The 23,273-nt window shown below is 45.2% G+C and overlaps 1 protein-coding gene across 2 annotated transcripts in view; it reads right to left on the bottom strand.

Annotated features, from left to right (window-relative positions):
* Positions 1-23,273, bottom strand: part of TMEM132C (transmembrane protein 132C) — a 272,979-nt gene that overhangs the window by 4,581 nt on the left and 245,125 nt on the right. For both annotated transcript variants that reach the window (XM_067539743.1, XM_067539742.1), the window contains exons 6-8: positions 10,310-10,515; positions 9,421-9,694; positions 8,076-8,267 (exon numbers count right to left, since the gene is read on the bottom strand). In XM_067539743.1, the coding sequence (XP_067395844.1) occupies positions 8,076-8,267; positions 9,421-9,694; positions 10,310-10,515 (672 nt within the window). The remainder of the gene's footprint in view (positions 1-8,075; positions 8,268-9,420; positions 9,695-10,309; positions 10,516-23,273) is intronic.

The raw sequence follows: 23,273 nt of genomic DNA, 5'->3' as shown, positions 1-23,273 counted from the left end.
ACATCTGCACTGCCATGGGAGAGGCAAAGGGGGATTGCAGTGTAGACATACCCCCAAGATAACTTTAATTTAGATCTGAATACTGATGCAGTGAGTCTGCACCATCACGGGCTTCAGTGTGGACTGTCCCAGCCTGCCTAGGACCTTCGGTCCATACTTGGGTGGGAAAGTTCTGGGAAAGTAAGAACATTCTTTTCATGGAATTGTGTGAGTGGGGGGAAATGAAAAATCTCCATTCCCGTTTGGGTGATTTGGCAACCTTGATTTGGTCCTCCATTAAATCTGGAACAATGAGTGTTTTTCTCTCTCTCTCTCTTTTTTTTTTTTTTTGCATCAAGTCATATGGACAACAAAATGACACCTGGAGTGAGAAATGTCGTACTAATGAAAACTGAAGCATGAACCCAAATGGGAGTGAGGTCGTCTATCAGGGGCGCTTTTTTTTTTGGAACCAGAGAGGGTAAGAGAGACAGAATGATGAAAAAGTGGGCGGGATGTCTTGTGGTTAAGACATTACCCTGGGACTCGGGAGATCTGGATTCCGTTCTTAACGTTGTCAACTGAAATCAGTGGGAGTTAGCTACTGAAATTCCTTTAAAAATCTGTCCCTTTGTAGCAGAGGTTGGGATAAAATCCAGTTCTCCCAGGCAGCATTCAACTGCCTTGATGATGGGAGTGTCCTTTCTCATCCTGCAATCTCCTGCCTTGTTCACTATACACCTTACAATTTTTGCAACAGATCAGGCAGGGGTTCTATAGACAACGGTCTCCTTCACTACACCAGTTCCAGTCTCCATGCCCTGCCATTTCCTGTTTCTCCCTTGATCTGTGTCTCTCCCCTACTCTAGCTTCCGGTCCCCCCACATTCCCCATCCCCATCTTCCTCCCTGGAGTCCTGTTCCAATCTCAGTGATTCCCCCTCCCCCCATCTCTTTGTCCCAATCTCTTTGCCAGCCACTCCCAGTGCTCCTTCCGCACCTGGATGTTTCTCAGATCTGTCTCCTCCCCCCCTCATCTCTTTCCCCCATCCCGCTGGTTCTCATGCCCACTCTCCTTGGCCAGCCAGTCCCAGCCTCCCCCGTACCTCTCATCCAATCTCAGTTTCCCCACCACGGATCGGTGCACCGTCCCGTCCCTGACATGCTTCTCTCTCCTGCTTCCAGTTATCTTGCCTACATAGTCCCAGTTTTTCCCCACCCTGATTCCCAATCCCAGTTTTCCTCTACCTCTCCCCTGCCAGAGTCTAGTTCCAGCTCCCCAAGTGCCTGGTCCCGATTTACTCCTCCCACCAGCCCCAGGTAGGTTTGGCTTTTGTCCCCTCTGCATTCAAATCACGGCAGCTTCCTCTTCTACATGGCCTAGGCTCAGGAGGATGGGAGGGGGAGAGTCACGGAGAGCACAGGAGCGATAGGCTCCTTGCTCTCAGCTCAGGTGCCTGGGCCCCACACAACCCACAGCAGCCCACAGCTGCAATTGCAGAGAACGTCCTGCTCATCCCTGGGCCGCCGCGTGCCCAGCAGGGATGGAATCTTGGGGGAACTCAGCTGCTAAAATCTAATGACTCTTTACTGAGCATGTGTGAACTGGGAGCTGACAATTTGGCCAAACTGGGGCAGATGTTCACAAGGGAGGCAAAAGGCCTCTGACACAAAGACCCTTATTACAAAAAGAGCCCGCTCCAACGCTTGGGGTGCCAGAGCTTTTTAAAGAGAAGAGCACCAGGATTTTTTAAGATGAGCAAAACAATGTGGATTTGGCTAGCCTCTTTCTCAGAAACGGCTGAACTGTTTTGTTTTGGCTGCATATATATACATACATACATATACACATAGTGGCAAAGCTCTTCCTCTACCTTGGTGGGTCCAGCGCTTCCTTCCAGCGGTAGGTCAGGGAACTGCTTCACCCCTTAGTGTTCTTCCACCCTCTAGTGGTGGGGGAGGGTAACACAGCCTCTCTAAGATGGCCGCTCCCTGCTGGCTCCCAGTCCTCTCTCTGGTTCTCACAGACCCTTGCCGCTTCGCTGGGGCTCTTGCCCCTCCAGTGAATGGCTGGTAGGGGGTGGGGAGACCCGGTCCCACCCTCAACTCTGGGCCCCAACCCAGGGAGCCTACAAATAGCAGCCTCACACTGTGGCTTCAGGAAAGCTGCTAGCTTCCCTGGGTTACTTCCCCGTGCCCCTCGACTTAATGTCCATACCCTGCTCGGACAGGCCCTGGCCTCCTTGCCAAACCAAATGTCCAGGTCTATCTTCCCCTTCTGGCAGGATCTCTTCCTTTATGCCTCCAGGCCTGGGAAAGGTCCTTTGCCCTCTTCGGGCAGGGTTTTTCTCTCCCCCAGTCTTTGTATTTGCCGGGTTCTCTTCTGCCAGCGCTCTGCTACTTCCCCTAAACCCTCCTGGCTCTTGACAGCATCTTGCCTGGCTCACACACTCTCTGGTAGCTCCCCTCACTCTCACAATCCAGCCACACCCTGTCTCTGGAGGGGAGGATTTTAACAAGTCCTGGGAAGGGCCTTGATTGGCTCCAGGTGTGTTAATTAACCTGGAGTAACCCCACCTCAGCTACCAGGGGAAAAAGGACTTACTGAGTCTGGGACTGATATATTGGCCTTCTAGCACTCTCTAGTAGCCATCTAGTCTGACCCTGCCACAATATATATATATATATATATATATATAAAATCAACCAGAGGCAGATATCCAGCATGGGAAATTTCAGCCCATATAGTTAAAGTCTTGTAAAGTTGTAAGCAACTGACAAGAGGGTCTTACAGTGGGAAATGCCGTGCGACTTTAATAGTAGGAGCTACCAGCCTCATCTATAATTATCGTCCCCACAAAAGCACAGTAGTAATGAAGCAGAAGTAATGAAGAGTAAATCGGCAGCCATTGGAGGTTTAAATCTGATATGATTTACTCCAATTCACCAAGGCTCCCTGCTACTCTTTTCAGTCTGCATCAAATTTTTAAAGGATCCTCTCTATAAAGAATCAATTAAACAGAAAACTATCACACTCGGACAGTGGAGAATCTCAATTAAAAGAAAAAGGGAAAAAAAAAAAAAAAGAGAGAATTCCCTCAGTCCTGCCAAAGTACATTTCATCCACCCAAATATTCCATTTGGCACAAAATCACCTTCTTGACTCTTTCACTTAAAGGCAAGCTGAATGCAAGGGAAGGAAGCAAATTTCCCAAATGATTAGAAATTCTGAAAAGCTTTAAAAAAACCCAAAAATGATTTAGTGCCAGGTCCTCCAAAGAGCTGTTTCTGCAAATCCTAGGTATCGCATCAATAAATCCCCTCCAAATCTCTGACAAGGGCCTCCAATTACTATCAACAGATGAAGATGGATTGAAACCTTCTTATCATCAAAGCTGCTGCCTTGTCTGACGCCTGAGGTGACAAATGCCTGTATTCATTAATTAATAAGGATAAACAAATAGCTCGTGGGGTTACCAGTTTTCATCCCCCCTTCGTTCAATTGTGCTCTTTAAAAACAAACAAACCACAACTTCACGTCATTGTCAAGAAGCCTTGGAAGACCGGATTATTTACATGGTGACTAGAGAGATGGGAGGTGAGTCAGATGCCATACATCAGATCACTTCTACTGACAGCAGAACCCAATTCAGGAGTGATGAAGAATTTGCTTCCCACAGCAGCTGCTGATTTCTAAATGACATGCTGGCCCCTAAGCACGTGACGCGCTGCACTTGTCAATACACTTCTGGGTCATGTTTTTCTTCGTGTACTTTTCCAATCTCCTCTTCCACACTAGCCAGGCTAGTCGGCTTCGCCTATTTATCTTAGCTGGACCCCTGCAGTGCATCATATATCTTGGCGTGGAATCACACCTCGGCTTACTCTTAGCTGCTGATCAGTCTGGATGTGCCAGCTGATACATTTGTCTGAATTACAAAGCCTGCCAGCATTTTCCCTTTTGTAAATACCTTTATCTTTCTGGTGTTCTTCATGTTATATTTCGAGCCGGTGGAACAGGTGGGGGAAAACCAGTCCCTTACAGTTCACAAATCTGTCATGAATCCATGATTCATGTGAATCTATGATTCAATTCAGCCATACCTGGGACCTTTCAGAACTGCAAATTTGCAGAGCTTCAAAACTCTTCTGCACAGGCTGATCAGACATACAGGTGTTTGGCCCCAAATCTGTGTATCCCACTCAGCTGAATCAACCAGCTCTGAAAGCTCAAACGCTAAAAGGCAACTTAGATGCAGAAGCTAGAGCTGGTGTGGAGCAGCATGTCATATATATAGCATATGATGACACTTGTGCTTTGGGACCGGCTCTGGTTGTCTGTGAACTTCCGGTTAGATTTTATGATGGCGGTTTTGACCTATAAAGCCCTAGATGGCCTGGGACCATCCTATGTGAGAGACAAGCTCTCACTATGATACACTGAACACATCTGTAGCATTGTAGGCGCTGAAGCTGGATCCCCCTTGCTATACTAGAGAGGTCTCCATAAGGGCCATGGGATGTCCTTGTGCCCCTGGTCCAAAAAGGCCCAGATTGGCTGACTTTCAGGGCATTCTACAGCATCGTTTTTCACCTGGCCTGTGAAGAGAGGTCGCTGGATGGAGGCACAGACCGATGCGAGGGGATATTTGTATCTGATGACATTCTGCTGCCTGGTAGAAGGGGTGGGATAACTGGTCTGCATATTTAGTTTTGCTGGGGGCTCAAAGCCTGTACCTGGGCCTTTTTTATTGTTCTGACTCAAAAGGAAAAAAAAAAATCACAACTAAATGAACTAAATCCTTTGCAAATAATTTACGGAGTGCCACTGTTTCTTGCGATGCTCTTCCGTCGTGTTAGGACACTGAGTGCATTTCTGAATAATGAGACTGATGAGTGATTGTGTTACACAGCCAGAAACTGCACTCCCTCAAACGGAGCAAAAGGAAAAAAATCATACTGCATTCAGCAGTCCCTGTTTGACACCTAAGACAGGATATGCACCTGAGGGCAGTGGGAGTTGTACATTGTCTTCAGTGGGAGCAGGAGCAGATCTTAAAATACCACAGAAAACTGATAGAAACTTAACGTTGCTCTGAGCAAGGACTGAGTAAAGATTTGGAGGTGGTGTTATTAACAAGACCAACAGAACGGATGACTGGATCCTAAAGGTGGGTGTTAAGGTCTGGCTTATCAGTCTCAGCAGTGACCCATTAAATAAATTCACCACAGGCTGAGTGAAACTCGCAATTAAGTGGCTGCACTAGAAGCCTCAAACTAGAGCTGGCTGGGAATGTTTCAATTAAACGTTTTTTCATTAGAAAATGTTGATTCATCAAAACCAAAACTTTTTGCAGAAATGTATGAGTTTTGATGACAATTTCTCTGGTTGACGGAGGAATTTCTGGTCAGAAGGCAAGACAACCGGAGCCCTGTGGTTAAGGCGCTCAGATAGAATGTAGAAGACCTGAGTTCAAGTCTCTCTGAGATGGAAGAGAGACTTGAACCTAGGGCGCCCCCATCGGAAGGGAGTGGCCTAACCACTGTGTTATTGGTTATTCTGGAACGTGTCATGTGTTTTCATAAACAATTCAGAAAGATCTCAGGTTTGTCGTGCCATAGAATGAAAAGAAATGTCAACATGTGTCATGAAACAAAATTCTTGTTTTCCCGCCAGCCCTGCTGCCAACTCTTTCCACTGTGCGTGGGGAATAATAGTCAACTCTGCTAGCAGTTCAGGAATCTGTACCTCTAGGGCCAGTCTGCTGGCCATGAAGTGATTTTCAATAAGACCAGCTGAAATCAGCTCAGCCCACTGCAGTGAGGACATGGTGTGTTGGTACACAACGCTCTCAGGGCCACTGCAAAGGGGGGGCTGGGCTGGGCGGCAGAGGAGCGGCTGGTTATCAGGCAGCAGGGGAGCACTGGAGTGCATGAACTACACAAGGTGAGGGCAGCAATTAGCCGCACAGGGGGTGCGTCCTTAGGGGGTGCGGGCCGCCTGCCTCCTGGCTGGTCCTGGTGCAAAGCGCGAGGCCCCCCCAAAGTGTGGGGCTCGGGGCGGTCGCCCCGATTCGCCATACCCTAGGGACGGCTCTGCCCACAGGGGAGCACGGGGGAAGCTAGGCAGCTTGGAAGCGTGTAAAGCACTCAGCGGCCTCACATGTAGCTCAAGAGGTGGGGGAGGGAAGAAGAGGCAGAGGCAGGGCAGGGTGTGGGAGCATGTGCAGTGCTCCAGCTTGGAGGAGCTGCAAGGGCAAAACAGAAGCAGATGGGGAACCCCACCGAAAAAGGCAGCTGGGTTTACAGCAGCAGCAGCAGGTGGAAGTCCAGAGAGCAGGAGAGAAAGGAGCGAGAGGAATAGGAAAGGCAGCAATTAACTTGGCGTTGTTATTTGCAACCAGGTTACCTGGGGCTTCCTGGGCCCTGAGAACTCTCTGACTCTGCCAGCTAATGGAATCTCTTTCCTTGCTCCTTCCGGCTGGTAGCAACGAGGACTGGAAGGGAATTAACAGAGTCTGTGCTTCCAGTGAGGAGATGTGAGGGACTGCGGGAGGTGGCGGATGGAGCAGCCAGTCCTCATTAAGGGAAAGGTGACTGACAGCCTCCTGCTCCTTGCCGGATGAACTCACACAGATAAAGGCAGCGGGGCTGCAGTGCAAGTGGAGAAGAGGAGGGGGTAGAGCAACAGGAATACATTGCTCAGCTGCACAGTATTCAGGAGGTATTGGTCAGAGCCTTCCCATGATCATAAACCTACCTGGGTAAATATCTTTGCACACTGCATTAAGATGTGCAATCCCGCCTGTCCCACAGGCTGTTTTATTTTCTATCCATCATGTGACATTCCCAGCAGAGTTACAGGAGTAAAAACCCACCCCGCCCCATGCCCTCTAACTAAGTTAGTTTTGTTTTTGGCTCTGGCTTCTTCAATTTCCGACGCTGCATCTCTCGAGAGGAGCGGTTTCCAAAAGGAAGCCCTGAAGAAGGGCATAAATGGGTTAATGACATAAGGCTCTGATGATCACAGGATGAAGTAAATGAAACAGATGGAGAGCACATCCTTCTTCGAGCTCGGATGTCGTCCTGCCACTAACTACTAAGTTATAAAAACAATCTAAATTATTCTTGCGTTCCAGAAAATTATATAGTGATCACTGTGAAAATGGGCCATAAAACCTGAACGGAGCGCTTCCCTATTTATGAGAGATGAAACAGTGGTTTTGTGAGAGCAGTGGCTGCTGACGGCATTATACAGTCCTGAATAACAGTATTCTACTCTGCCGAGTGAAATCAGAATTGAACAGGCAGTCCCTTAGCATTTCCATTGCTACTGCCGACCCCCCGGTTTTAATCTATTCTATAGCCACTGTTTGCCTTGAGTCGGTGCTGTTTTCCATTCCTCATATCCATACAGGTTATGTGATGTGGAATTCATTGCTTGAGACTCTTCCCTTGGCTGATGTGAAAACGGGCTGGCTTTGAATTAAGCCGGATCGACACACTGGTGTCCCCTAATGAGCTGAGCATCTAACCCCTCTGAGTCAGCCTGCAGAATAAAAGGCGTGGGGCGCCAGGTTGTCTGCTGTTGCTCCAACAGGAAAATGAATGAGCTCGGCTTTTTCCCACCACTACTTTTATAGCTCTCCCAAACCTTAAATCACTGGGAAGCGCAGGGCTCTCCCGCTCTCTGACATGGAGATCAAGGGCAGTGCTCATGGCAAACAGAGAGCAGTGTTCGAAACCACGGATGGCCTGAGAAACAGTGTAATAAAGGTTTAGGATAGCTGCAAAGGTCACGTTGTTCAAAGGGCGCCTTTTAAAAGACAGACAACGTGGAAGGCCGAACGTTTGGATTTGGAACTTTTCCAAAGGGTAAAGCGAAGTTGGCAGGAGGGAAGAAAAGAAGAGCCAACTCCAGGGTGCCCTCTGCTGGAAAGGCATGGCTATAGAAATGTGTTAAGCCTGTAACTTAAAGTCTCTGTCATTTTCCCCTAAATCTTGCTCAGGGGGAGGCAACTTTAGCAGAGCTCTGCAGGGATGACCCACTGCCCCACCCAGTCGACGAGCAGCAAGGAGAACTGGAGTGCACACTACCTGTTTAGGGGTATGAAGCAGCTCCTGAGCAATGGTGGTAGCCACAATAGCTCGGTGATTTGCCGGGCTTGGCTGAAAGAAGAGCGACAGCCCAGCCACCATTTGCACCCCGAGGTCTGTTATGGTCACTTTGTCATCTAGCACGGTTACCGTCTTCTCGGCCAGGATGGAGTCCGACAGAGGAGAAAAAACCTTTGGAGAAACAGAAAGGGGACAGGGTCCGGAAAGGGTTAAACAATTACAGTGATCCTTCTCATCACTTCATTTCCTCCCGCTCTAAAGCCTTGCTTCTGGCAAAGAAACTGGGCGCAGGAGTACAGGGAGAGGACAGGCTGGTTTCATCCAGGGGGCAAGGAGAACCCATCAGATGGAGAGGTTACAGCTTAAAGCCACTGTATCAAATACGTTTTTGGAAGCTATCTTATTTTACTCCCATTATTTCCATTACTTTCTGGCCAGCCTGGAAATAATACATCCTTTCCCTATTAATTTTGGTCTTGATCCTGCAAGGGGCTGAACATCCTCAACTCCAAATGGCTTCAAAGGGAGTTGGAGGCACTCAGCAATTTCCAGGATTTGTCTTTCATTTTCCCATTTGGAAATATCCATTTCTCTAGCCCTGAAGTTTCTAATGGCGCCTAGACCCCATTCTCCAGTGGGGAATTGTTCCCCTTAGTGCAAATGGCAGTCTTGTGGCTACTTCTTATACATCGCTGAAAATTTAGAGAGCAGAGGACAGCTAATCAACACACACAGCCTCCACCACCCCACAGTCTGTGCTGTCCGTGCACTAAACTCTACTGAGACTCCAACCAGGACACTGAGAGCGAAATCCTCAGCCAGTGGAAATCAGCGTAGCACTATGGTCTTTAGTTTACATCGGCTAAGAATCTGGCCCTGAGAGTAGCTTTCAGAGGCACCAAAAACCCTCCACTTCAGTTGACATTAATTAGCGTTATGGGTGCGCCGTATCTCTGAAAACCAGGCCTTCAGAGTCTCCATGCAGCAGTTCAACTAGTTGAATTGTAGCGGGAGTCTCCCCTGTGAGGGAAGGTGGGATGTTTACTAAGATCCTCCCAGGTGCAGGAAGGGTACATCCAGTAAGGATGGCTGAAATACAGGTTTTGATCTGTCTCACTACAATGTCGGGAGCTTTTGCTTGCTCTGTTTTAACTGAATGGGGGTGGAACATGTGTGTGTGAAATTCTAGGCGGCCACAGCCTTGTAACAGCAGCTTACTGCACTTCAAAGTAGTGTCATGTTAGCAGAACACTGTACGGGATCTTCCGGGATCATTTGGGTGTTAATGTAGGAATGGAAGAACGGAACAGTTCAGTTTACGTACCTGGATCGTTGTCATTCCCACTTCCTGTCCAATCAAAACCCTTCCTTCTTGCAGCCTGGCAATGTGAGGCTCCTCCAATTTCATAAAGTCCATCACCAGGTCCGTAATGTCAAACTGCCAGTCAGAACCCAGCAAGTAGTTCAGCTGGCCCCAGGGGCGAGAGTCCTCAGCAACAAACTGAGTAAGGACTCGCACCATGGCGTGCTGGTACTGGAGAGCACAGCCTCTTCCCTTCCGCTCATCTTCATCCTCATCATCGCTGTCTCTTGTGGGTCTTGGGAAAAACAGAAAATGAAAGAGGAAGTGTAAGAAAAGGTTTGAGGAAGAAACTCCTCCATTGTCCCTTTCCCTGCAGTGAAAACTAACAGCGAAGTGCTAAGCAAAGAAAACACTTCCTGGAATAAAATCAATTAAGAGCAGAAAAGTGATCACCGTTGACCTGTAAACTGAGCAGACTTGATCACAATATGTGAGAGAGTGCATACGTAACCACACAAGGTCATATTTGATGCTGTATATGCCATTAAGTTTTGTTGCTGATTCATGGCATTACACATGAATGCCGTGACTGTGGTAAGCGTGTGATATTGGTGTCTTCTCTTTGAAGATCTCCACTGAAATACCAGAATGTGGGGATGGGCCAGAACCAAAACCCCCTTCCAGACTCCCCTAAGCTATTGGTTGGATTCAAATCCAAACTCTGCAGCTAGACCATGCAGGTGACCAAATGATTTAGAAGCACATATCCTACTGAAAATCACTGGCTCCTTGAGAGGAAAAATTGGGATCCAGATGCAAACTCTGTACTGTGAGCTGTTCTTCCTGGCGCTAAAATCAGTTCTATTCACTTCAAGAAAATGCCTGATATATATTAAGTGACCAAACCCACCTCTTATTGGAGACAATGGGGACTCTCCAGCCTTTTATTTGGCTGAGCTCCGTGTCCGAAATATCAATCTGAAGAGGCAGGCGTGGAACCCAGACTGTGATTTGCAGAGGGGCGTTCAGATATTGGTATGTGAAATTCACTAGCGCATCCACCTTGCCTTTCATTTCCTTGCCATTGACAAACACATAGTCACATCTGTCAGAAACCTAAAAGAGAGGAGAGTGGGGGGGAAGAGAGAGGGAGAAAAGAAGGTAATTGCTTTGACAAAGCAGGCTCAAAGTGGAAACCCGGCATCTGAAAAACAAAAACAGACAAAAAAGGCTCCCTTCTCTTTGCGCATGTTAATGATGGCATTTTACAATGGAACAAAAATCCTTCACCGGCTCAGGAAGTATAATTATGCTGGAGATGCTTACAGACTGGATACTATTCCTGAAGTTGCTGGCTGCTTTTCTATTTGTTATTCAATGAGCCACTAGCTGATCACATCTCTATGGAATTTATAATGAGAGAGGCTCCTTCACAGAATGGCCAAGAGAAACCTAACAAGTCCAAACAGGGTTAGTTGGATGTAAACAGCAAATTAAAGCTCTTCCCAGACTAGAATTTTCACTTTCAGTCTGGTGTGACACTGTTTATTGTCACATACCAGTCCGAGGATGAAGCCTGCTATAGAGTGGATTTCATAGGGAGAAAGGAAACAAAAACATATTCATTTCCTCTGCAATAAACATTATCTGTTTATAAATGTTTACATTTTGATTAAAGCCATAAAGTAATTCTAAACACTGCAGTAGATTTATCATTAACATGTAAATACTGTCCTGAAATATAAGCAAGCATTAGCATAGTCATGTAAGAGTTATACCAGTAATCACTTCTTTAATCAATGTTGTAATTTACAGACCATTGAGTTTTCTCATTTATTACCTTACTGAGTACTAGTGGGATGGAATAGAATCCCTCCAGAATATATAAATCATTAAGAGGGATGCAGATAGTATGAAGTGGCTCGGTGTGATAAAGTCATTGTCAAATCTATTCCTAAAGGTGTCATAAACGTCTGGGGAAATCTTGTGGCAAATTAATCATACATTAAGTGGCTAGCAATGGGAGCTGTTGCATTACTAAATGAGCTGGCATGTCTGCAGAAATTACAAGTAAACCCAACAGATATCTTCAATTCACATGCTTTCTCGCTCCCCTCCAGAAACCTATTTCATCTTCTGTAATGAATGTCATTAGCAGCGGTAATGGCCCTCCCACCTGAACATCTATTTATACCATCATCTGCTCCCTTTGATTTTTGTCGTTCCCCATACCATTTTATTCAAATGATGCTTATCACATGGAATAGCTCATGTTCCCAACCTAATCAAATGGATGGGTACCTTCTATGACCATGGATAAACATAACGGCTAGATATGCTAAACTGTTCCCAGTTATACAGCACATGTCCAATCTGTATCCTCTGGTAGTTTAGGCATTGCTTATGCTTTCTGGTATAATATTCAGGAAAAATATTTCAAGGGGAGACCACAGGGACCATAATCTGAGCACAGTTTTTTGAAACGATGCAATCGCTAAAGATGGCTGTGGTGTAACTCAGTTCCATTCCCTGGATGCAATACTACTCAGTACAATACAGGACCCATCTGTTTGTTTAGCCTTTTTTCCTCCTGTTATCCAAGTTGTGTTTAACGGACTTAAGGTGGGAAATGTTCCCTTATTTCATATAGATGGATAGTGTGTCCTCTTTTAATATACGTTACATATGAGTGTGGGCTGTAATTTACAAAAGGGACTACATTTTCCTATTAGTTTGTACATGAGCCGATATCTGACCTCATTTATCTCACATGTGCTGCAATGACATATGTGCTATTTATATCTTAGTCACATGCAGGCTATACAGAGTTTTGTTCCAGATGGGTCATGCTTGCATTTCATGGTGCTGTTACGATGACGCTTTATCCCCTCCGCATAAAGTTATGACATCAGGAATCGCAGCCTATCCGAAAAAGGAGGGTTATTAAAGAAAACAAATACAATTATAGACATGCTTCTACACATCTTCAGTTCCAGCTTTGTCATCTTTGTTTTCCAAGCACCTACCCTGCTTGTAGCTCTGTGCAGCACACACAGACACATAGCGACTGAATAATATAGTAAATATATAGTCCATATATATATAGTAAATATATCATTGCATACGGTCTATTGCTGTGAACATAAAACCAGGAGCAAGGAAGTCCTTGTTTCTAATCATGGCTCTCACCTGGGTTCTAATCTCTGACAGTGTGTGTGGTCTTGGGCAAGTCATTTTAAATGCGTCTCAGTTTCCGCCACCCTCAGAATGGGGACAGCAATATTTAGGTACCTCATGGGGCGTTGTGAGCCTTCTGGCTTATCTACACGATGGGGTGATGCACTTTACGGGGGTGCAATTTCTAAAGTGCACTAATGTATTGTGCATTAATGGACCCATGTTGACCCTGCTGGGGCACTGAACCATTGTGTTGTTTGAAGCAGTTCCACATTAAAGCATATGAGGGGACCTTAAGTGTGCACCAGCAGGGTCAACGTGGACCCATTAGTGTGCAACCCATTAGTGCGCTTTAGAAATCACACACACAGAGCACATTACCCCTCCGTGTAAATAAGCCCTGAGTGAGCGGGGTTAACTCAGGTAGAGAGCTGCACATCACCTGGATTCCAGTTCCACGGGCGCCAAATGTCTTCTATGAAACTGTGTTTCGTGGAGCAAAGTGGGAAGTTAGTGCTTCCTGGGGAGGAATCCTGGTTTCCGTGGTGTCAGGAGCCATTTTCCTGAACAGTTCCAGACGATGCTCTGCTGTGCCCACCCTTTTCTCCCTGCAGCAGCAACGGACCTCTGTGATTTGCCCCACGGTGAGGTGCATTAGTATGCGGCTCAAAGGGCTGTGATAAAATGTTCACCTTCAGGCTGACCCAGGTGTACTGGACCTAGTGCTATGATTTAATGGCATCAGAAGCCAAACACTGTCGGTAACAGAACAAATGCGTCTGTCAGGGAAAAACACAACAACAATAGCAGCACAACCTCAATCTGTAAATGCTTCTGGGCTGCTGTCCAACCTCCAGCTTTCCTTGCAGTGTTGTTACAGACCCGCATGGGCACGCTAGGAACAAATGGCTAACCAAATGTATCTAGCATCTTAAGCAAGCAGCTACAGTAGCTACCACGCTGCTATTAAACACTGATGTAGGTTCATATTTATTACTGGGTCTGCATCAACCAGAGGGGCAGGCCTTTTAGACTTGCATTGAGAAAAAAATTGGCCTTTTCACCAGATATAAGCATCCTTAATGTCCCTTACATGTGCTCTTTCTTCGGCTCCTATATTGCCAACACAGAGGTAGCATGGGGAAGAAAGACAAGCCCTGATTGCACAGGACGCACAGGGTGGTAGTGATGTTTTCAAGGCTAGATCCTCAGAGCAGATGAATGGGAGAACCGGGTGATATCTCAGCACCCAATTCACGATACATATGCCCTCTGCTCATGCATAAGAATAAGACACCGGCTCTCTGAAAATGCCCCATTAAAATTGTGCACAGTCTGCAGCTTTGGTAATCACAAAATCCAAGGTAAGCTTAGTATGGAAGGGTAAGCGGAGTGAGATTGGCTTCCTCCTTCCTTCTCTCACCTAACAATGGTTTTAAAAAAATGAAATAAAAAGATTTTCCCAGCTTCAGTGAGCGAATCCAGATCTAAATCCAAATACACTGATTCCTGCCAGGACTTATATATGAATAGCCTCGATTCTTCCTGTTTAACCAGCACCTAACCTCAAAACTGCTAATCACACCGACTGTGGCGTCATGACTGGAAGAACTAGGGGACTGCAAAGTGTTACTGACTCACCTAAGAAAGCATCAGATCAGATTAGATGGAAATCAGATCCCAGTCATCTTATTTTTTGGATGGGTTCAAACTAGTGTGCCGGTCATTGTTCTGGACAGACAGGAGGTTAAAAAAATAGACATGGCTATGTCGGCACTGGGAGCGAGGGGTGTGATTCCCAGCTCATGCAGACACACTCGTGCTAGCTCTCATGTGCTAAAAATAGCCGTGTGTCTGCAGGAGCACGGGCGGCAGCAGTGGCCTGTGCTAGCTGCCCTGAGTACATACCCCTGAGGTTCAGGCAGATTTTGTCAGAGACCAGAACATGCCAGTGCCAGGGGTTAGCAACTGGAGCTGAGGATCAGGCCCAGGTTGCAGGAAGCAAGGCAGGGCTGGGAACAAACAGGAACTTACGGCAGCCACGGCCAAGGCTTTGAGCAGCTGTTGGTCTAAGGCTGCTGCTGGACTTCAGAGCCTGCCTGTTGGTTCCTCCAGCCAATCGGGAGGTCTGGCCAATCAGGTGTGAGTCAAGTGCGATTCCAGGTCCTGGGTTGTTCACTAGGGAGCTTGCTAGCGTCAGGCTCAGCTGCAAGCAGAGGTTTGTACTCTGGAAAGGCTAGCTTTGACCTAGGCAGCTCAAGCAATAAAGCCAGGGCAGCACGGACTTCAGCACGGACCATACGATCCCACCCCAGACCCTGGCTATGTTCCCAAGTGGCTAGGCCGTGCTGAACTCTGTGCCATCCCAGCTAGGCTGGGTCGGGTACGTTTAAGCGTGCTGCAGTCACTCCTCTAATCCCAGTATAGGCATACCGCTAGGGAAGTTCTAGCCGATTCTGTTTCTTGGACCACACTCACCATGGACCCTGAGCGCCTTCCAGACGTGCTTTAAGCAATCTGACTAGCATCTGTCATCTGTGATTCTGGTCCACAATGCTTCATTAAGCCTATGACCGAAGTCGAGATGCTGGAGACTTTGTCCGTGTGAACAGCTGATATTCTCTGCCCCCACTCCCTCCCCAGTGTTTACATTTTCACCATGAAAACATTTCCCTTTGAAACTTCCTTTTATCTTTTGCTTCTAAAAAGGTGAGAGATGATGAAGAGAGCGCCTGCTTAGCCATCACCTTTATGCAAATGATTGTCCCCATTCGGTGTAGCGGATCAGCGAGAAGTTTTGCATTTTAAGGAGCTTTCTGATGCTATTTCAGCTGTTTCCTTCCTTGTTAAAATTAGCATTACAGCTCGTTTTCCCTAGTTATTTTTCTAACTTTGCTTTAGACCAAAAAGAAAAAAAAGGGAGAGAAGAAAAGCCAGGGCTAAGCAAAATTTCTCAGACGCTTCCTTTCTCTTTGCTTTATTTTTTGTGCTCCTTTATAACAAAGGCCACTTTGATGCCGAATGACTTGAATGGTTTCACCCTGCAATAAACCACATTTTAGCGAGCTGGCAGTGCAAACTGCAGCCTGGAAAGGAAACATCGAATCACCCTCAGATCATGCATGACCTGTGACCACTTTGAGAACTTTGCCTGGGTACCCTAGGACTTTGCAATTTGTGAGGGAACGTGACCTCCCGGCTAATAAAGAAACAGAACTTGGTCGTAATGAATATAAAGGAGATCCTTTATTGACGGGCCTGGACACAGACAAGATCCCTTACTTCTCCCTAGCTTGCAGTCTAACACTCTTATACTGCAGTGAGGTCTGTGTGAGTGACAGGATGTGTTGCCGAGTGTCACCACACAGATTCTCACTACCTGACCTGGACTCAGCAAGCACGGAAGAGACTACTGACTCCACTACCAGCTGGGGAGAACCATCTTGGGGATTTGACCTCTGTTGCAGATTCCTGAGAAATTTACATGAAGATACCTTCGGCCCAGATACGTTGCAAGGCAAATTTTGTGTCAAACGGAAGCCAAGACTCTTAGGTTTTGAAAGCCGGTTGGAATCAAAAACTGATCTGCTCCATTTCAGCTGTGTGTAACCCAGCAGTGGAAAGAATGACTTGTAAAAGACATGGAAATTAATGAGACATATAGTCTAGGGCAAGTTTGTTCACTCTCCCCATGGTCTGTAGTGGAAAGAGGTTTTAAATATGGCCCACACTGGCAGGGCTCTGAAGGACAAGGAGGAAAAAGAGAGAGAGAAGCTTTTAATCTGGAGCGCCACCAGTTCGCAAGGTACTGGTCCAGTTCCTGGTGCACATCACAAAGTCTGTCTGGCTTAGCTTTAATTAAGCAGTCTGTAAGCTATAAAGTCCTAAAACTAAGACTGTAAAGAACAGAAATGTCTCATTATGATAGCTGTGGGTGTCCTGCCTGTGTCCATTAACCTACTGGACCTGGGAAGGCTTCCTGCTAGTGAAGATACATTAATAAAAAACAAAACCCCACAGGCGATACATTTCAAACTCTAGTTCTTGTCAATTGCCTTCCAGACTGTCTGGCTCTCATCACTAAGAAAGTAGGATGTGCCAGAACTAGAATTCGGTAAGCACGTATTAGAAGCTTAGTTGGTGATAGGCTGCTGAATGCATTAAGTCTTTTGCATTCAAAAAGCTAGATCTGAATCCTGTTTAGATCATAAATGAAATGAGTTTGACAGATATCCAGAGAATTCATTACCAAGATCAATGCAAGGTGGTAATACATAATAATAATAATGCTTTGCTTTTATGCCATGTCCTTCAAATGATTTACAGCACCCTTGCAAAGCAGGACAGTACTACTATACCTATTCCATAGGTTGGTAAACTGAGGTAGGGAGATGCAAATAACCAAATGTAGCTTGTGATTTTGGAGACCAAATTTTAGACGCCACTGGCATGAGTTAGAGTTTTGTGTGCTCAGCACCTCTAATCTGGTTTTAGGTGTTTAAAACACCTAGGCATGAGGCCACTCAAATTACAGGCACTAGAAAAACTTCACCTATGTGATTTAGCCAAGATCACAGTGAGTCAGCAGCAGAGCTGGTGATACACCTGGAAAGTTCTGAGTCCCAGTTCACTGCTCCAACAGCTAAATGATACTACCTCATTATTTTCTATATTATCTTCTTTCTCTATTGAACTTTAGACAAAGACACTAATTACATGACCCTAACCTAACTCTGGTTTCAGTGCTCAGTATCTGATAAACTCTTTGATGTTCCGAATATCATTTGATGACAGCTCAAAGCCACCCAGACAATCTGTTTCACTTCAGGACAATTCACAGAATAAAGCCCAGGCTATAATGGCAGGAATGTTGCACGACAGGAGAGAGAAGCATCAGCAGCACTGTGTGAAATAGCCTGTAGAGTCCTCACCTGCATACTATTCCTGACACCGGTTTCCCCCACTGTCACTCACATTTTTAATAGGAGAGAGAAAAAGGAGCGTGTGTTTCTGACAGGAGACCATATGTCACAGAGAGTGGTTTTCTCCTATTACTGCTTCCCACCCAGTCTGTTTTTAGTGATGCAAGAACATATATATTCTGTGCCATTGTGGGTGATGGCCTCATCGAGTGAAGAAACCACTCGTGCAGTGTTGAAGAACTTGAAATCAGGTTTCCTGACAGGCAGGTTTTCTTAACAAGGCACAACTCGGACGGATTCCTCCTTTCTAGCTTGCTCCAAACCCGATGCGCTGTGTTGTCAGGGTCCTGGCAAGGTGCTGGCGGCATTTAAGGGAAGTTCTCCAATAAATGTCTCTCCAGGTTTTCACTATAGCCTCATGAAGCTCTTATTCCCTCTGCTCTCTGCATAAACTAGATCATCCATAAAATAATGGCAGACAATTCTGAAACAAATTAATATAAACTTTATTTATGATGATGGGTTCTGCTGTGCTTGAGGAGCACCTCTTCATGCAAGTAGCTGCATTATAGCCAAGACTATTCATGTGACTAAATGCCACTCAAGCTGAGTAAGGGTTGCAGAACCAGGCTCTAAGATTTTTAAGCGACCGGCAGTCTTCTAGGCCCCTCTGAACTTTCTATTTTGTATCCTTTTCCACCCTCAACTCCACATTAAGTCAACTCTTCTCTTGGCCCTTGAGGGCAGGACACAGCTTCCTTCAGATCCCATCAACACTGCTCCTGAATCAATCATGGAGGTCACTAGTGAGGATGCTGTATTTACATTGATCCCAGTCTCTGCCAACCTGAAAACCTAACTCAAATCCCACACCTCAACCCTACATGATGGCATGCCGCTGTGCCCAGATGTCAGAGATTAAAATGTTCAAAGGAATCTTCTACCAGACAGGACCACTATATTATTCTTCATAGACCCGATCCAACTCCTACCAAAGTCAGTGGAAAGTCTTCAGATGACTTCAGTGAGCGTTGGATCAGTCCTGATATCGCTGCATCTAATCATTCAAGTTTATATTTTACATTCATCTGTCTGCTCCTGGGAAATTCCCTGTCAGGATGAAAGATGACTGCCCTGGCCCACTGTAAAATGAAAGGAGGACATGAGCTTCCAAGCTATGTGTAGATAAGGGGAACAAACTAAATACTGCCTGAGCACGTCTGAGTTGCCATGGAGGGCAACACTCAAGACCCTTTGCCCCATTTTTAGGCTCCATCCTACAAAGAGAAGCACACAGATGCAGGAGTCATACCATATGCATCGTTTTGCAGATTCAGGACCTCATGTTTTGATTTTTAAAACAGACATTTGCCCGTTACTACCAGACCAATTTAAATGTTTGAAATACTTTTACAAAACCTTTTTATGAACAGAAATGTTTCCATTAAAAAAAAAAAAAAAAACGTAGATAGCATTGAAAACATTTGTAGTATAATGACTAAAGGATAGCACTTTTCATCTATAGATCTCATCACTTTGACCAAAGTAACATCACACTTATTGTCAGAAAGAGAAATTCAAGCACGCATACGTGATTTGACTGAAGTCACTCCTTCCTCCATGGAAATATGGAACTCCAATATGAAGTATGGAAGACTCCAATCCTTATGGAAAAGTCCTATAGAATTTAACAGACAATGGTAACCCTTCTCTAAACCTTCTGAACTATCCTTTAGAATAATAGAGTTTTATGTTATAGAATGTTATAGTATTATTATTTTTTCAAATCATCTATAGGAAGGAAATAATTCTTTACTAAAATTCTATAGGTTTTGAGAGTAATTTCTATAGGACTCTATAGGATTCATCCCTATTAAAGTCTCTGGGATTTTCATACAAAGGTAGTTCTGTACCAAATCCACCCTAGATCCTGGTAGCTGCTCCACGAAAACCCCCATTAGTATGAATTCTAAGATTAGGCCCATGATTCTAAGGAGTTGATACCTTATTCTTGGAAAAAGGGAGATGCCTGCTGAAGAATAGATAAGTTTATTTCTAGGCCTGTGTCACCTCTGGAACAAAGGAAAGGTTCAATACTGAGAATGGATACTGGTCAGCAGAAACTTAAATAAGGTTCATTTGAAAAATATGCTTTCATGCAAAAAACAGTGCATCTGAAAAGAGCTAAAGCTTCAGATTTAAGCTATTCCATAATCCCCAGAAATGCATCCAGAGCCTTTTAATGTTGCACTCAAGGGGCCTTCAAAAACGAACTGACAACCAGAAGAGCTGATAATTGGCAGAGTGGCCTGATTTTCAGGAGCTTCCTCAGCTCCCATTGATTTCAATTGGAGTTTTGCGTGTTCATTGGCTCTGAAAATGAGGCCAAAAGCTCCTCCCAATAGGAAGGGACGAAAGACGTAAGTGCAATAACTGAGACTTAACATCCACAGAATCCTTGCTGTTACAGATGGAAAAGTCCGATTTGAACACGCTACAAATAAGATCGAGACTGAGAATGTTTGTCTTTAACTAGACTCTCAAAACAGATAGAGACAGGAACTATTCCTAACGTAGAAATGATCATTAGAGAATTGGGCAATTATTATATTTTAATGACTTATTTAAGCCTACAACATTCTGCCTTTCTTGCCGGCTCCTTCTGCAGTTCTAAATAGATATGCTGTAATGTTGCCGGGGGCCTGCACACAGCCGCCATTCTATACACCCACTCTACACTTCATTCCTTGGTATCAATCCTCAGGATTCCCAATGACCTGCACGAATGACTTCAGGACTGGACCCTTAGAGCGGAAAGTGGTGAGAATCTTGTGAGATCAGGGTCAGAGTTTATGAACCAGTTTGGAACCCTTTAGTCTGGAGGGGTTTGAAAATTCCATATTATTGTCCGAATAAACCAAACTACCTATAACCCCCTCAAAGCTAGAGCATGTTTTTGATGGAAAGGGCTGTCCGTTACCTAATCTCATTACAAAGACTCTGCTGGCAGCGCTGCAGTGCAGCAGAACATTTAACTAACCGTAGCTCATTCACTATGACAGAAGGAAGAGAGCAAAGAGGTCACCGATGGCCAGCTGAGACTGGAGGGCATGTATTTTGCTCCCAAGTGACCAGTGTTTTGAAGCTGAACTGCAGACTCTCCAAAGCCACGAACTCTCCAAAGTCAGCGTTAGCAAACAAAACAAAATCTGTCTTGTGCTGTGCACTCTAGAGTCAAACCATTTCTGAAAAGGGTGCAAATGCAAAGCAACTGGGCTTCTGCTCCCGCTCACCAGGGATATGACAGAGTACACACACAAAGTGAATGCGAGTCCTTTGCATGGCAGAGCGGGGTCACGGAGGTGAGCACAGAGACTGTTGCTTCCTTCAAACTAAAAATTGCTCCAAACCACATCTGCTAACTTGAATGGGAACTGCCCCATTGTTTGCTGCTTTGTAACTTGACAAAAAGTAAATCTTCCGTGATTTACACCTTTCCATCTGGTCACTTGACTCCTACAAAAGAGAGATTCACAACCGCGCTGACAGTTTGCAGGGCAGGTTTCCTCACAGTGTACATTTTAAAAAAAGCATGTGATTTTAACCGCCCTGGTGGGAGGAGGAGGAGAGGGGGGGAAAAAAGAGGGGAAACGTAAGGAATTCTTCACTGCAGCATCACTAGCATAGTACACAAAGGTCTGGAGAAAGCCTTGAAGCCTCCTAACACGTCACTTATCCTTCCCTTGCCACAAAGGCTGGGTCTTTCCTCTAGTCCCTGTGTTGGTCTTGATCTTGCAGCACTTTTGGAGCACTTACTGTAGGGGTTGTTACTGTCACGTCGCTTTGATTGTTCATTTATGATGTACAGGATTTCTACGGTGAGCAGAACGAATCCATGAGACGACAGGGAGAGAACTCTGCAATGACATGGTCTAATGTTTCTTTGGGTGTCCTGATGGTCTTTGCATATTATGGGCTGCCGATGTACTTACACCTTTCGCTGTTGACTTCCAGGATCTCATATTAAACCAATCTTGAGTTTCAATTTATACAGGGGCTGATGTTGGGAGATTTGTATTATACACCAAGTTTCTGCTTTTTCAAAATTCTTCTGTTTTCTTTCTCTCTAATAATATAATTTCTTTTATAAAAGCTCCACAATCTGTTGGCATTTTTTTTTAATCTGCATCAGAAGAAAGTGCGCAGTAAAGTCTAATTTTCTGACACTCTGTTGTGCTGATCTATACTGATTCCATTAAATAATGAGACACTTAAAAATAGGGGAGGAGCTTTTTCTATTTGCAGTTCTGTTCTAAATACGACATGGCAAATCAGATTTGCTAGGAGAAAAACACAGAGAGTAATGGGGCCTTAGAATAGCAAAACAGGAGTCGTCTCATGCTGCGTTATTCTGCTATTTGTTTTTAGCATTTTTCATTTGCACCTGAATCACAAGAATACATCTTAGTAGCAGAGGAAGGAGGAAGTATCAGAGAAGAAGATGGTGTCATGGTCAAGGCACAACTGAGGATTCACAGAAATTTGGGTTTTATTGCTGAGTCTGCCACAGATTCCCTCTGTGAACTTGGGGAAGTCACTTCGCTTCTCTGTGCCATATGTAAAGTGGGGATGCTACTACTTCCTTTATTTGTCTCATCTATTTAGACTGTAAACTCTTGGGGGGCAAGGATCATCTCTTATTATGTGTCTCTGCAGTGTTCAGAACAATGGGGCCCTGACTGCAGGGAATCCAATTGCTACTGTAATGCAAATAATAAATACTAATTAAGAATGCGCGCTGCAGTGCAACTGAAACCCTAACTTTTCTATGCTCCCTGTAAAAAGCTACACACACTCAAAGTAAAAATCAAGGAACCGACACAATCCCTACTGTATTTGGGAAGAAGCAGTTGGAAACATAGCCATTCCTGTTGAACACCGGACTAGTAGCAACTAGCAAATCATAACTCAGGAGGGCAGAAGAGTTTGAAGAGCTGGTAGAACTAGAAGTTTAGACTGATTTCCTCAGACTTTCTCTGATCTTTGCAGCACTCTGGGGGTACAGGCAGCTGAGGTGAGATTAGCAAGCATTGCATTGAGGCAATTGTTCAAAATACGGTCTGCCTAGCACCAAACTAGATGTCTAGAACCCCCCTTCATCGTCAAACTTCCCCTCGTTTTATAGTCCTGAGTTAGAAAGAGTATAAATTTCATTCATTCGTTAATCAAAAGTTCATCTACCTGCTGTTCAGCTCTAAAACAACTCTAACCAACTCCAGACAGAATTTTATTTGACCTAAGTAAAAGATGAGTCATATATCAAGTGCATTATATTCACAGTAAAAGGTTTTTATTGGAACTTAGTGTTCTTCCTGGATGAAAATAGCTGGTCAGAACAACCTGCTTCTTTCCAGTCAGTCACTTGTTGTTTTTCCTCCTATAACCTGCACTAAAAACATAATGTACAGCTTTAAATCCTCCTGGGCTTGAAGGCTCTGCAGTAGAACCCCGTACAAAGAACGTGTCTCCATGCAGAGACGCAATGCACATTTGGATTCTTTTCCTTCCTTGGGCGGCAGGACTTCAAAGGTATGAGAGGCAACAACTGTGTGTCCAATATGTGCCAAGTTTTCTAATGGAACCAAACCTTTTGAAACTCTTGAAATAACAGAGATGGCCTCATGCTTCATAGCAGCCTGCCTCCTGATACTGCTGACAACTGGAAAAAGAGATCAAACCCCGAACTCAGTGGGCAGCTATGTCCTGAGTGGACTT

The sequence above is a fragment of the Emydura macquarii genome, unplaced genomic scaffold, assembly GCF_026122565.2.
Source record: "Emydura macquarii macquarii isolate MOO-44397 ecotype Brisbane River unplaced genomic scaffold, CSIRO-AGI_Emac_v2 contig_554, whole genome shotgun sequence".
Lineage (NCBI taxonomy): Eukaryota > Metazoa > Chordata > Testudines > Chelidae > Emydura > Emydura macquarii.
The sequence above is the reverse complement of the archived record's forward strand: the minus strand, read 5'-3'. Positions and strand labels throughout refer to the sequence as shown.